General features: G+C 40.1%; 2 protein-coding genes across 2 annotated transcripts; one reads left to right on the forward strand and one right to left on the reverse strand.

Annotated features, from left to right (window-relative positions):
• Positions 1–8: 8 nt before the first annotated feature.
• On the forward strand, positions 9–9,542 carry cog2 (component of oligomeric golgi complex 2). Its single transcript, XM_010788975.1, has 18 exons — positions 9–164; positions 609–770; positions 1,250–1,315; positions 1,402–1,482; positions 1,679–1,782; positions 2,571–2,679; positions 2,824–3,003; positions 3,113–3,237; positions 3,889–4,015; positions 4,123–4,262; positions 5,796–5,857; positions 5,941–6,092; positions 6,193–6,369; positions 6,506–6,578; positions 6,989–7,131; positions 7,758–7,897; positions 8,124–8,307; positions 8,467–9,542. Exons 1-18 carry the CDS (start codon positions 108–110, stop codon positions 8,557–8,559), a joined length of 2,175 nt encoding a protein of 724 aa, XP_010787277.1. The 5' UTR covers positions 9–107; the 3' UTR covers positions 8,560–9,542.
• A 338-nt stretch (positions 9,543–9,880) lies between these two features.
• Positions 9,881–14,184, reverse strand: agt (angiotensinogen). The gene is made up of 7 exons (XM_010788976.1): positions 14,026–14,184; positions 12,319–12,755; positions 11,803–12,169; positions 11,587–11,711; positions 11,323–11,468; positions 10,494–10,650; positions 9,881–10,409 (listed from the first exon to the last, which is right to left on the reverse strand). The coding sequence occupies exons 2-7, from the start codon at positions 12,724–12,726 to the stop codon at positions 10,233–10,235; spliced, it is 1,380 nt and encodes a 459-aa protein (XP_010787278.1). The 5' UTR covers positions 12,727–12,755; positions 14,026–14,184; the 3' UTR covers positions 9,881–10,232.
• Positions 14,185–14,843: the final 659 nt, after the last annotated feature.

Raw genomic sequence — 14,843 nt, forward strand, 5'->3', positions numbered from 1 at the left:
CTTCTTCGATGGTGCACTTGCCATGTTTGCGGAAGCTTGTTTCTAGCAGCTAGCTGGAGGCTTCTTACATTTACACTTTAAGCTGTAGCTGTATTTTATAATCAAATATGAATCTACCAAAGGGACCAGATTCGCTGTGCTTCGATAAGGATGTTTTTATGAAGGTAAGAAAAAACGGGAAGTTTGTTAACACGCTATATAAAGCTTATGTTGTTAAACTAGCTATCATTAGCTAGTTGAATGTTCATACTGGATGCTGCTTATCTTCCTTAAACATGTATTATTTATTTATGAATACACAATACCTAATACTGTTTGTACATGTTTGGTACAAATTCACGATCCTAGCTAATGTTGTTTATGTCGGACATGTCAAACGTTACCCTTACAGAACATGAGCTATCACAGCAAATGACGTGTTTCATGAATACAAATGTGTTCATTCAGTATCAGGTGTCTACATTTGTACTTTTGGTCCGTCATTCTGTAGCTAAAGTCGACTTTTTCTCCATTAGTAATGCTCGTTGTTCCATGCATGACTGGCTGCTTTTATATAAACCTTGTATTAACCTGTACACGACTGCTCTGTCTGGTGTTACTCCCTGCAGGATGACTTTGATGTGGACCAGTTTGTGGCGGAGTGTCGGAAGCAGGTCCAGATGGAGGAGATGAGGGAGGACCTGGAGCTCTATTACAAGCTGCTGAAAACAGCCATGGTGGAGCTCATCAATAAGGACTATGCCGACTTTGTTAACCTCTCCACCAACCTGGTCAGTAATTAATTTGGTTGTACATTTTGGACCTTGCAATCAGCAGCTTGTAGTCAACAGTAAACAAAAAAGGCAATTCAGTTTGGCGTCTATCAAGAAATATTAGCTATGTCCAAGTGACAAGCTTTATCTTAAATATAAACTGTCATGATTTTTGTTCAGATGGGTTTTTTCTGGAGCCTAACCTACACATTCAAAGAATGCATTTCTTAGTTGGCTTTTCTTGTAAATCTATATTTTAAGTGGTGTATTGTTTTAAACTGAAAATAAGTATGCTTAAATTATCTTAAAAGAATATCTCTTGATTGTTATCTTGTTTGTTTTCTTATCTATCAATATCAGTATCAGCCTCAAAATATGGGGTCTTATAATGGTGGTCAAAAAGGAAGCACACCATGCAGTTTTTTGTTTTTTAAGTAAATCTGATAACGTGATAGTAGACAGACCCTAATCTTAGACCTCTGCTTCCCTTGACTCAGGTGGGGATGGACAAAGCCCTCAATCAGCTTTCTGTGCCGTTAGGACAGTTACGAGAGGAGGTTATGGTATGTTTTCGTGTGAAGTTAACTGAAACCTTTGATAAATCCCTGTCACAGTGTTCATGAATGTTTCTTCCTGATGTCTGTTTCAGAGTTTGCGGTCCTGTGTGAGTGAGGTGATCCAGGCTATAGACAACCAGCTAACCAAACAGGAAGATCTGCAGAAAAAGAAGGTTTGGCTCTTCCTCTTCCTGTCTGACATCTTCATCTGATCATATTTAGAGTTCATCATTAAATATACTTTAGGATGATTTACCAAACTGTAAACCCAGTGTTGCCTCAACAAATTATTTTTAGTGCAACATGGATTATAATCCTGTTTTAAATAGTTTAATCATGTTCATAACCTGGCAATATCCCATCCATCAGGTGTGTGTATTGAGGCTGATTCAGGTGGTGCGCTCGGTGGAGAAAATTGAGAAGATCCTCAACTCGCAGAACTCCAAGGAATCTGGCTCCCTGGAAATAAGCAGGTAGGACACTCATCTATGTTAAAAACCACTGGTATCACTTAGATCAGTGATTCTCAAACTTTTTTCAATAATGTACCCCCTTTGAAAAAAAATTCAGCCAAGTACCCCCTGATCAGCGCAAAAACAATTTGTTAGGGAAAGAAAGCCTATATAAGGAGGTATAGTACGGCCTTGCACCATCAGTGTCTGATTTCTTAAAACAACAACATTGTAACTGAGAAACACTTAAATGCTACATTTCAAATGTTTACAATCCATCACTAAATTCATGGCCAACCACTTTTAATATCATGCAATAACACTAAGACGACATTAGTTGCATTGAACTGATCTGTTCAATTTAGTGAGAAACATGGGCTTGTGCTTCACTGAGGATTTTTGTCATTCTGAAAGGGAGGCAACTGCAGTTATTACACTTCGTGTTTTGAAATATGTGTAACTCTAGTCTATTAATATAAAACCCACACTGCTCAAACTTTGTTACTTTTCCTAAAATTGCTATATTTATCTATTTTTTTTCTTTTTCATTAAGATAAAAATAAATCTCACGTACCCCATGCAGTACTCCAACGTACCCCTAGGGGTCCGCGTACCCCCATTTGAGAACCACTGACTTAGATAACCGATTTGAATGTGGGCAGGTTATTAAACACGTTATGAGAGTTTCAATTTATGCATCTCTATATCACCTAGCCATATGCCAGAGGTTCAAATAGCATGAGCTATTTGCTGCAGGAATGTAGCACTAAGCCATTGTGTCTTAACTTGTTCTCTTTGCCTCTGTTCAGTCCCTTGTTAGCAGGCCAGGTCCTGGAGAGGATTGCTACAGAATTCAACCAGCTGCAGTTCCACGCTGTACAGAGCAAAGGCATGCCCCTACTGGACAAAGTCAGACCTGTAAGTGTTAACGTCAAACAGCTAAAAAAAGTCTTTCTGTTTAAGGCAGACGATATTTCCCAAATATTTGATCCTAGTTTTCACTTTTATGCAGATGTTAGCTGGAATATACTGTGTTTGATTCTTGTCTCTGTCCTCTGTTAGCGTATCGCAGGGATCACCTCCATGCTGCAGCAGTCTCTGGAGGGCGTGCTGATCGAGGGTCTGCAAACATCCAACCTGGACATGGTGTGTCACTGCCTGAGGACGTACGCCACCATAGACAAGACTCGAGATGCTGAGGCCCTGGTGGGACAGGTGTTGGTCAAGCCATACATGGACCAGGTAAACATACAACACATGTTTCAATATACTGTAGAGCCAAGGGAGTTTGTACTTTAAAATAACAGATATGTTTAACAGAATATCCTCTCCTCTCTTTTCCTTATTTTAGGTAATAGTGGAAGAGGTGGTGAAGTCCAGTCCGAATGGTCTCCAGTTGATGTACTCCAGACTGTTGGAGTTTGTTCCTCATCACTGCAGACTGCTCAGAGAGGTGACTGGAGGAGCCAGATCCAGGTATTGCTGTTATCATGGAGGCAAATGAATTCAAAGCATGAATAGATCAAGCAACTCTTTGTGGTTTATTCCATCTTCATCCATATGTGTGCAACATTAAGATACCTTTTTTTTTTTTACATGGCCATTTTTAATTAAAATGCCAACGGTTGTTTTTTCCCCAAAATGTTGAGACCATATTCCTCTTTAAAATCAGAAAGCCTTTATTTGTCCCACAGTGGGGAAATGTACAAAGGGAGTAAGCAAAGGATCCAAAGGGCACCTGTCTGGGATCACCACAAAGACCCAGCGGCTTTATTGTCCTCAAAATGTTTGTTGTGCTTTGAAATCCTCTTGCTCCTATTAGAAAAGCAAATCATCTGCTTTCATGTGTGGAACTGTTGCATTCAGTGTATTGGCTGCTCACATTTCTATTCGTAGCACCATAGCAGTCTTTATGATGCTTCAGTCAGTATTAGATATTACTTTAGAATAGATTACTTGGGTGTTTTGATTCATTTTTATTCTGTATTCTTATATATATATAATTACAATACTTAATATGTTTAAACAAATACTAATCCTACATTCTGCACATACAATGAAACCGTAGTGTAGAAAGTAGATGATATTTCATACTTTGTAATGTGCTGATGTTCCTTCTCTCCTCAGTGACAAATCTGTCGTAGTGCCAGGTTATGATTTCCTGGTGAACTCTGTGTGGCCTGAGATGATCAAAGGGATAGAGGAGAGATTGTCCTACCTCTTCAACCCTGGAAACCCCGAAATATTCTTTGAGGTACAGACACAGGGGCACGATTTGTGTGCACAAACATTCACTTCTGTGTGGCATGATTCAGAGTTGAGTAGCGTCACCTATGTGTGTTTTCTGTTTTTATTTTCTAGCGTTACAGCGAGAGTATGGAGTTTGTGCGGAGGTTTGAGCGTCAGTGCAGCTCACAGGCCAGTGTGAAGAGACTGAGAGTCCACCCCTCATACACCACCTTCCAGAACAAATGGAACCTGCCTGTCTACTTTCAACTAAGGTGCATTATTAATATGATTTATACATACTACAGCCTATAGGTCACACAGGGTACACTACAGCCAGTTATATCTCCTTTAAGAGCACATTTGTATGCTTCACCTAACATCATATTGGACTTCACATTTCTATACATCCTTTGAAATTGAAAGCTGTTCAGATCTTTTTATTTTTTTTATTTTTTTTTAACAAGTCTTTTTATTTCATTATAGTGTACAATAATCGATGCCATTTCATATATTGTAATATCACAGTACACTCACCGCACTCCCCCCTCCCTCCCTCCACCCGCACATGCCCACACTGACGAAACAAAAAACATTTATATAAAAAAAAAAAAAAAATGCTTATCAATATAACTTAAACAACAAAGCCATGAAAATAAACATAAAACGAAAAAAAAAAAAAGAAAAGCTTTACAAATACTAATTGTAGGGAATAGGTTGCTAATATCGGAAATACCGTTATGTCCTTTCTTGTAAAAGTTATAAAAGAAGATCAATGTATTTCTTCTTTTTGGCTGCCCATATTCTTTTTTAGAAGTGCTAGTCNGGGCTCTCTGCTGGAACTGATACCCCCGAGACCCGACCACGGATAAGCGGGAGAAGATGGATGGATGGATAAAAGCCAGTCTGAAGAGGTGTGTTTTGGTCAGTGTTTTGAAAGTGGGGGGGTCGGTGCAGTCTCTGATGTGTTGTGGAAGGGAGTTCCAGAGGGTGGGGGCAGCGATGGTGAAGGCTCTGTCCCCCCCAGGTTCGGAGCTTGGTTCGTGTGGGGATAGAGAGGAGGTTCGCTTCTGATGAACGAAGGGGGTGTAAAACTATTTCTTCAAGCTATTTTGGTTTAGAAAGAAACTCATATATTATGTTTACCATTACTATATGACAAACACTGCTTATTGATTGTCGAAACTAAATAAAAAGATTTTTGATTTGAGAAAGAAACTCAAACATAATCACAACCTTAGCTTACATTCTTTTTACTAGCAGGCAATGGATAATATGTGTGTTTTGATCTTAATGTAAACCCTTCAACTTAAACAAAAGTAGTCAGACGTTGGGAGGGCGGGTGTATTTTCTGCGCAGCATGCCTTTTGAAGAACCCAAGAGACAAGCTGTAAAATCGCAGCCTGCCAGCATTTTTTGTGGAAAAACACAAGTTGGCAGACGATAAAGAATGCCTATTGTGATAGAAATGTGAAAAAAGATCTTATGGGTTTGAGTTTCCTAAAGAATGATGATAAGAAGCAAAATGTAAACATTTCCCATAAACATGACACTGGACCTTGACTGAACGGCTATTGATTCGTATGAAAAAGTAGAGAAATGTCCACCGCCCCCGCACACTCACACTCTCACACACTCACTGTAAAGATTAGGCCTCTTTCACAACACAAACCTGCACTGTTCAGCTTTTTCCCGGAAAGTCAATTTCTTCTAACAGTGTTGTTACAAGTCATGAACACTTACACGTCAGAGCTGATAAATGAAATAAGCCGATAGCACATTGATTGTTTTGTCTCACGGTTTTCCAGGTACAAGGAAATTGCTGGAAGTCTGGAGAACGCCATCAGTGATGGACTTGAGGCTGCACCAGGTAGGAATAATTCTCTGTCATGAATGCTCGTGTGTAGCTGATACTCTCCCTGCAGTCACTTATCTGTGTGTGTTCATGCGCAGCCGGCAGTGCCTTCCACCTGCAGGTGTCGGAGGTGTTGTGGTCGTGCCTGATGAGATGTTGGTCAGAGAAAATCTACCTGTCACCTCTGGCACATCGCTTCTGGAAGCTCACGCTGCAGCTCTACGCACGATATGCCAAGTTTCTTGACGAGGTAAAAAACGAGGCGTAATTCCAAAAGAGCAATTATGCAAATGAATAGACATGTTGCTGTCGCTTTCTCTTGTTGCTCATCTTGATCGGTGTGTGCCCAGGTGTTGACTAAGACTCCAACGCCTGAGTTACCTAAAGAGCCGACCAGGCCTCTGCCCAGCTCCGCCTCCTCCACCTCCAGCCGGACGTCGGGGGGGAGTGAGAGCGGGAGTCCTGCCTCTCTGTCCACCAAACAGCTGGTCTACATAGCAGCTGACATCCAGAAGCTGCAGGAACAGGTGCACAAACTAAATACATACATTACACATGTTCTCTACATCTTTCAAAATGTTTCTTCAGATAACTCGCGTAATCCTTTTTTTCTTAATTTACTTAATTGCTTCCACACTGACAGCTTGCCTGGTTTTCTCTCAGATACCAGAGTTGTCAGAGACGATCAGAAAACGGTTAGAAGCGATTGGATTCAAAAACTTTGCTGTGGTGGAAGGTAAGCTAAAAGTCCTTTTGGCTTTTTTAATAACGTTGCAGTGTTGGCTTGATCTTACAATGTTTTGTCAGTACTTAGTTTTTCAAAATTAAAATAAGATTTCAGTCCAACAGAGGTTTTCATAATCTTACAGAACACATCATACTAATTAAGCCTATAAGTAAAAAATAATTGATTTGAATATTTGCTTTCCTGTACATCAATTTATTGCATTTTATCTGCTGTTCTTATTTATTAAAAAAATGCTGGCGTTCACTGACATTTAAAAGTGTTTCCATTCAGTCCCCTTTAGGCTTTAGAGCATGACATCTCCAAACACAACATGTCAGTCACTCATTGAATCACTCCTTGGCTCTTGGCTTTAACACCAGGGTAACTCGGACCATGTTTGCACTTCTCCTTTCTGTCAGACGCCTTAATGGATTCCAAGACTTGCCTGTCCAGTAGCATTCCCACTTTAAATATCAAGATGACCCAGCATCTGACTGAACGCAGTTGCCGCTTCCTGAAGAGTGCCTCTGAGGTCCCAAGACTGTACCGCAGGACTAATAAGGTCAGTGAAGCTGCAAACACGCACACCAACATGTTTCTCATTGATTTCCTCATGTAACATTCCCTCATGGAGAAACTTTTTGGATTGGGATCAACAGTTCAGCTTCAAAGGCTAATGGGCTTGGAACTGTGGCATATACTTATTTTATTTTCCTTTTGACCCTATAAAAAGAAACTTTCACAAAGAATCCTAATTAATCAACATTCTCTGTGACAAAATCCACACCATTTGGGAATCAGTAGCTCAGAAAGGAAGACACATTGAATAAGGTTTTATTTACACTTTGAATTGCCTTGTGTTGAAAGGTGCTATATAAATAAACTTGCCTTGCCTTGCCACTGAACCTGATCTAAGTCCTTGAAGGATCTGTGAATGCTGAATCTTTATTCATATTTTCCATCAATGTCATCTGACAACTGCAAGGCTCTACAGTCACATTGTACAATCATTGTAGCCTGAAACCAAAGTTTACAGAGAAAAATATAAATCTCTAGCTGTTGAGATTGAAAGCGATGGATATGACACAAAAGCCATCTTGATAACTGCAACATGAGAAAAATACTTTAAATTCAGCAGTCATTAAGTCAATAACAATTGTAATATTTACTACTTTACGTGGTGTCTAGGATGTGCCGGTGCGTGCATCCGCCTACATGGACAACGCCTTGCGGCCGTTAGTTCAGTTACTGACTGACTCAACAGGGCTGGTCCACCAATCTACAGCAAAAGAGTGGCTGCGAGTGGCACTGTCTGACTGCACACAGAGGTAAGACACACACCTGCAAACATAAATACACACCCAGATATTATTACATTACCAGCTTTGAAAGGGCCTGTGCTGATATTTTCTACAGAACGAGCTATTACATTTTATATAAATGAAGAATGATTTCTTTCTTTCTTGAGAGTTGTTTTGCTTGCCTTTTTAATAAGACTTTCCAGCTGCAACCAACACATATACCCGCTTTCATTCCCCTACGTCTTGTGTTCAGGTACTATGAGACCATCTCTGAGGTTCTGAGCTCAGTGAGGAAGATGGAGGAGAGTCTGAAGCGCTTAAAGCAAGCCAGAAAGGGTGCAAGCATGACCTCCACAGCAGGAGCCAACGGTGGACCCACAGACGACAGCAAGATCCGACTACAACTGGCACTGGATGTGGAATACCTGGGGGAACAGGTAGGCTGCGGGCGGAGAGACATAATAATCATGATACAAACAATTCACATTTATCTGGTAACAAACGTATACTTTAAACAAATGTTATTGAAGTTAGAAATTGCACCAAGTTCTGTTAAAAACTCATCTGAAATGTTTCTGATTGTTTTCTCTTCTCAGATCGAGAAGATGGGTTTTCAGCCAAGCGACATCTCCATGTTCACCACTCTGATGGACCTGGTGAAAGAGGCCCGAGAGCTCGCTGAGCAGTAAAATGTTCACTCCATAATAACATGCTGCTGTTCCTCAACACTAATGAAGGAAAAACAATATTTGTCACAGTCTAGACTAGAGTCAAAGTGTGGTTACAGTTTGTGATGAGAAGGCCACAAAGAACGTGTGACAAGAACTGACATTATGGGGATATTTGTGTACAAACAAATCTAAATGCAGACTTTAAAGCCACAGATCACAAAACTTTATCATCAGGAATCTGCCGGATGTGCGCTAGTTGTTGTTGGAAACCTAAAAAAAACGTCATCATTGGTTCTGCCGTAGTCAATGTGAATAAAAGGGACTGCATTGTATATTAAATGTTTTTATAGAAAATGCCTGATCCTGGTGATATGCACTGCTCTTTGGAAAGTCACTGTACATGTTGGGTCAGAATATTGCAAGAGTCTTAAAACTAAGTTGTAAAGAGAGAATTTTAATCAATATTTATATCCTTTCTGCTACTTGGTGAAGGATGCATCTCAAATAAGGAAGTCTGTTAGTGTGTAATATTTAAATATTTGTTAAAATCAAAGTTATATAATATTATTAACTTGGGAATAAAATTAAGAACTTCGGAGACGGTTTTGAATGTGCATGTTTTGATATAAAAGACGTTAGCTAGCTACTGGATTGCATTGCTTACATCTTTTTCCCTCAGCACTGCTAACATGCGCTACAGGTTGATGAAAATAAAAATAAATCCAAGTTCAACTTTGATGTTGGGAATACAAAATGTGGGCCTTGAGTAACTGCTTTTAGTATTTGGGCCTCAAAGTTGCTTTCCTGTCACCATCCATTTTCTAATATTTAAGAGTAGGAAGAAAAGTTTAAAAAGGAAAATATATTGCTTTTACAATGTCAACATTTATTACGTTGTATCTTCAAAAATGTGTGACAGATGTTCTCATTTGCAAATTGCTATATTGATTAAATACAGATGTGTTGACACTGCTCTTAGTGTTTACATGTCACTCAGTCTACACTGTTTATTTGTTTTGCCAGTATGTGATGTTTGTTTTGTTATTAGTCTTGTTCTTTGGTAAGGTTTAAAGTTATATTAAGTAGGTATTTATGCATTTATTCCAGTAAATATGAGAGGCGGGACGAGAAATCATTACTAGATGTATCATCTGAGAAGCTAGATAAGTTGTTCAACTGTAGTTTTATTAGTCTGCTTATCATCCTAATTTTCACACGGTCAACAACTGTAGAGTAATCATTAACCGGAAAGTGAAATGACCTTTTGAGCAGCATTTCCCTGCAGTCCAGTTTACTTGGCTCATAAGATTGGACAGTAATTTAAAGCATTAAACACAACTTCGGATACAAATGTTTTATTTCAGCAATCAAAAATCGTAACAAAACAAAAATAAACTCTTAGTTACAATACACAACGTATTAGTCGTTCGTCATGGAGAATTGTGGTTACTGCACCTACCTACGTGTACAGAACTCTGCTATAATACATTTTACTGAAAAAAACAAATTAGCATTTTAACAGGCTGCTTGAAAACAAGTTAAAGTAACAGCTTTTCATAAATACTGAGAGGACATCAGCTAGGTTGAGAGGAATAACACTGTTGAATCATATATTACACATTATTCATGTGTGTAAATGTGTTCAACCGGGACACAAAAGTAGGATCTAAATGAGTTATTACTATTTAATTTCACAGAGTAGGGTTGACGATCTTGCCCATTAGGAGGACGGCTCTTGAGTCTCCCTCTATGACGGAGAAGAAGAACGGCCGGTTGATGGATAGTTTCAGAGGGACGCCCACTTCCTGGATCTTATCCTGAAGTTCTGCTCCTTCCTCGGACATCTCAAACGTCACCTTGTTGACCGCCTGGAGGACACAGAGATGTGTTGATGATGCAAACACACAGTGAGTGTTTCTTTTTTAATAATATGAGGAGATCATGTAGTTTACCTGATCTATAGTAAAGGGTTGGATGTTGCTGAGTCTGGTGAACTCCGCCTCGGAGCCCAACAGCTTGGCCTCGACTATCGGAGACATTTTGGTCAGCAGGTCACGGAGGTCATTCACAGAGGACATGGAGAACTTTGGGAGGGACAACTCCAACAGACTGTGGGGATAGAGATACTACGTTTTAAGATCTTTGAACTGAAATGGGAGTGTACGTTACTCTCTCGTCCCTTTAACAATCTTAACCTTTATTTGCTCTTCATTGAAAAAGTATTGATTAACTGATAGACGGTTACTTGCCATGTTTTTGTTGTTGTTTTTAACTTTTTAAGCCAATATAATTGCATATGCTCCATTACCCGGAACTATATTATTACAATCATGGAAAAAAATGTTTTCGTTATCTTAAAAACTAGTAATTGATAATGATGGAAAAAATATATATGTTTGTACCTCACTTAATTTATTAAATACATTTAATATTTGTTTTACAACTCTTTTAGTGATTTTATGATATGTGTTCTCACTTTTATTTAATTTTTCTTTTCTAGACTTTTTCCACTTCTCTGATTCTGAAACTGCAATATTTAACTAATACATAATTATGATGCAATAAGTTGTAATTCCACAAAATCACAATCAAAATATGAAATGAGCTATTCAACACAATTGAAATTGTGAAATGCTATATCCAAGTGCAAGTCTCATGACGTTGATGACAATAAAAAAGAATGTATAATGAAAATGAAACACCAGAGATGCTTCAGATTTCTGGTCAATCAGTTGGAATACATCTGGATTTAACGTTTTTTTTTTATAGGACAACACTCACCCCTCCTGGAGGCTCTCTTGCCAGACGGGGATGACTGTTAGCAGCTTTGACTCAATGTCCTTCATGTTGGCTTCTTCATGAGGCAGTACCAACAACATGTGGGAGCGCTTGCTCAGAGACAGCTTCACAACCGTGCACCGCCGTACCTTCATGGTATCAAAGGACAATTATTACGGTTGAATACTCATCCAAGTCCTTTTTATATTTTAAATACAAAAATGAACCAACACAAAACACGACAAAGTCCCTTGAATGAAGTTTTACCTTATCATTGTGGTAGTGGTACTGACCCGTGTGGGTCATCAGGGGAGTCATCACTGTGGTTGTTTCATCCACATAAAACTCCTGCAGGGAGGTCTTCTCTGGCTGAAAAGCTGTCCTCCAGTTGCCTGAACAGACACAACCAAAGAACACAATCAGGTACTGCAAGGTGGTGCAGGTTGGGGTAAGGGTTCGAAGATAAGAACAGCAGATACATACCTTGGAAGTTGAAGGAAGAAACAAATAGCAGGTCATTGCTGGAGTTCAGATCTTTGAAGATGCCCTTCACCTTCCCATTTGACGTCTTCTCCAGGAAGCTGTTCACCAGATGCTCGGCCTCCTGTGGATTCGAGAAGTCCACGCCGCGGGTGAACGATGTGTCAGAGAAATCCTGTGTGCCTTGAATAAAGTCCTCTGACAGTTGAGCGTCCTGGCGAGAGAAGGTCCAGACCTGGGTGGTGATTTCATCTTTTGGCCCGTCGTCCACCAGAGAGTTAATGCCCTGCAGGGTCTTGAGGAGCTCGTGTCCGTCCACCAAGGACACACAATCCTCCCTGTCGGCTCCTCTGCGCAGGCTTAGTAGATCCTGGAAGGAAAGGAGTGAATTTAGAAAGACTTACTTCTCTGAGTGAAAGTACAACACCAGATCAGAAACATTTTAACGGGAAAAAGCAGGATATGCATGCCTTGAACGTCTTTGGTCTATCTCTACAAAAACAAATCAAAATCAAAGACCTGGTATGGCATCGCTGTCTTCGTGGAGACCCCCAGGTAGAAGGTGATGAGGGAACCAAAGGTGTTGACCGGAGACAGGAGAATGTTGGTGCCTGGCTGCTGCCTGCTGAGAGCCTCGTACCACCTCAGGCCCAGAGTGTTCAGCAGCTGTGCCAGGACCGCCGTCTTCGTTGTGATGTTATGCCTCTGGGCGTCCACCTCCAACTGGTCCCTGTTGTCGGGTGTCATGACTTCGATATCAAGGGGGGCCACAGGAACCGTGTGCAGAGGCTTGGACGTCTTGGTCTGCAGGGTCTCGCAGCTGACATTAGCGGCAGCAAAGAGGGAGAAGGGGTGGACGTAGACACGGTTGGCTTGACTTCCTGAGAGGTAGCAGCAGAGCAAGAGGGCTGCGAGAGACGACCGCATTTTCCCTTTTGATGATACAATAGATTCTTCTGTGGGAGACAGATATTTTTAGTAAGCAATGAATTACCTTGAGTATATCTTTTGCGTCCTGAGTCTAAGTGCGCATTGAGTTCTACATCAATATTAGTTTGGCTTTCGTCTGAAATCTGGCTGGATCTGGTTTTTTGTCTCTGACAGGATTGGCTGGCAGGAACATTGGACATAGAGCGGCATGTCAATGATGGATTGATTTCTCTTTGTGTGTCCTCTCCTGCTGCCCAATGAATGAGAGCAGGCATTACCCTCTGCAACAGAGGTCGCATAGATAATGAAGACGCATCTACGTTGCTGTGGGCAAATTTGTGTGACTGACTAAAATAAGATGGATGTTTCATTTGGATATTGTTTTCTTTCTTTAAATCCTGGTATCGCAGCGTTTCGATCTGGGACGCCAACTGAGCGTGGACATTTAGTCATTTAATCCAAACTGTTACCATACACAAAACGGTGGGCAATATTATTTGGACATTTTAAATTATATTAACGGTACAAATAAACACATCTAGAATGAATGGATTCAGGTTAGAAAATACACTTTTACACACACATGAAGTAGATTTTTAAAACATTTCTGACAAGTTCATTGAGTAACTTTGTTTAGGGAGTGCCTAACAAATGAGACTAAACAATGTTTTAAATACTACAGTTGGCCATCTAAGCTAAACTGACAACTTTCGCTCCTTTATTGTGAACATTTTATGTGTTAAGCTACAATGTAGGAGAGTAGCTTGGGTGAAAGCTGTTGTGCAAAAATAGGACTATATCCCGTGAGTTAAACGTGCAGAAATGTGGACTGATGGACTCTTGGAAGGGGTGAGCAAACACTAGATTTTCCTCTATTAGGAAATGTACAAGAGGACATGGCCTTAGTCTCTAATCAATATAACCATTGCACTCAAATGTTCTTATAAACAACCAGCACACCTGTGTACCCAGTGACTTAACGACAACATGTTTTCTGCCAAATTCAGAATCTTTGACCGCATTATTTCATGCGATCTGATTCATTATAACCTTCAAGTAGCAACTCTACAGAAATTAGTAGCATTTTTTTTTTTTTATGAACTTAAGCAACTCATTGAATAAAACGTTTTGTCCAAGAGAGTTGGACAAAGAACATTATATTTGGGTTTTGTGGAACATAATTGGATTAGTCAAATCAGTTATAGAGTTCCAAACATTGCCCCTCACCTCTGAAGGGTTTGGATATTCACTGCACAATCAAAAGGAAAATGAGATCAAATCAAAGCTTGCTCTTACCGAGTGTGTCTGCTGCTGCTGAGTGAGGTGCTGAATGAGGTCCAGGCTGCTCGGCCCCCTCAATTTAACAGAGGCCAGCCTCGCTGCTCCCACTCTGGTTACTAATTAACCAAAGCAGCATTGAGTCAGGGGCTCTGCTGTCATGACTTCTACCCCGCTTTGTACTGAGGCACTGCTACTGCTATAGAGAGGTCTGACAGAGAGAGACAACACAATGTCCCTCTTCATGTTGACTTAAGGAAGATGATGCAAACTCATCCTGGAGGGGGAGAAAGCAGGGATAAACTTTCCAATAAAGACAGATAGGAAGCACGGGGACAGCCAGGCTTGTTTTTGTTTGAGATTGACTCAGTGACATGTCATCATATTGTTGGGTCATGTTTTTGTGAAGCGGGAAATGTGGTCTTCCAAATGTTGCTCATATACTCGGGGTCAAACACGTCTCAAACATGACTCACTTAAATATATAAGGAACAGGCAAAAGTAGGACAGCTTTATTTCCTGTCGAATTATTTTATTCTGCTATCATTCTATGTAACTCATACTCTTTCTCTAATCCAGATAAAATCCATATGAATCTTCTTTCACATTATTTATTCCATGCCATTAGTGCAAATTGCAGAAATGCTTACTTAAACCACAATAGCTGATTGAATCATGACAAATGTTATGGCACCCCACATTTGTATACTTAATAACCATCTGCAACTGAGAGAACTCATCGGATTTGATGCGAATGTACAAATAAAAAAGTACTGTGTCTCGTGTGAAGCTGTTGTAAGTTCTAAAGATAATAAGCCCAACTAGTTCTAGTGAAA

This window comes from Notothenia coriiceps, unplaced genomic scaffold (assembly GCF_000735185.1).
Source record: "Notothenia coriiceps isolate Sejong01 unplaced genomic scaffold, NC01 NC01_scaffold00032391, whole genome shotgun sequence".
NCBI classification, from domain to species: Eukaryota; Metazoa; Chordata; class Actinopteri; order Perciformes; family Nototheniidae; genus Notothenia; species Notothenia coriiceps.

What these genes read in the sequence shown, in the direction of transcription:
- cog2 (XM_010788975.1), top strand. Translation starts at nt 108, where the DNA reads ATGAATCTACCAAAGGGACCAGATTCGCTGTGCTTCGATAAGGATGTT. An exon ending in AAGATCTGCAGAAAAAGAAG is followed by an intron (nt 1,483 to 1,678) that starts GTTTGGCTCTTC and finishes CCCATCCATCAG; the next exon opens with GTGTGTGTATTGAGGCTGAT. An exon ending in TACTGGACAAAGTCAGACCT is followed by an intron (nt 2,680 to 2,823) that starts GTAAGTGTTAAC and finishes GTCCTCTGTTAG; the next exon opens with CGTATCGCAGGGATCACCTC.
- agt (XM_010788976.1), bottom strand. Translation starts at nt 12,726, where the DNA reads ATGCGGTCGTCTCTCGCAGCCCTCTTGCTCTGCTGCTACCTCTCAGGA. An exon ending in TTCTTCCTTCAACTTCCAAG is followed by an intron (nt 11,712 to 11,802) that starts GTATGTATCTGC and finishes GTGTCTGTTCAG; the next exon opens with GCAACTGGAGGACAGCTTTT. An exon ending in AACCCTTTACTATAGATCAG is followed by an intron (nt 10,410 to 10,493) that starts GTAAACTACATG and finishes TGTGTCCTCCAG; the next exon opens with GCGGTCAACAAGGTGACGTT.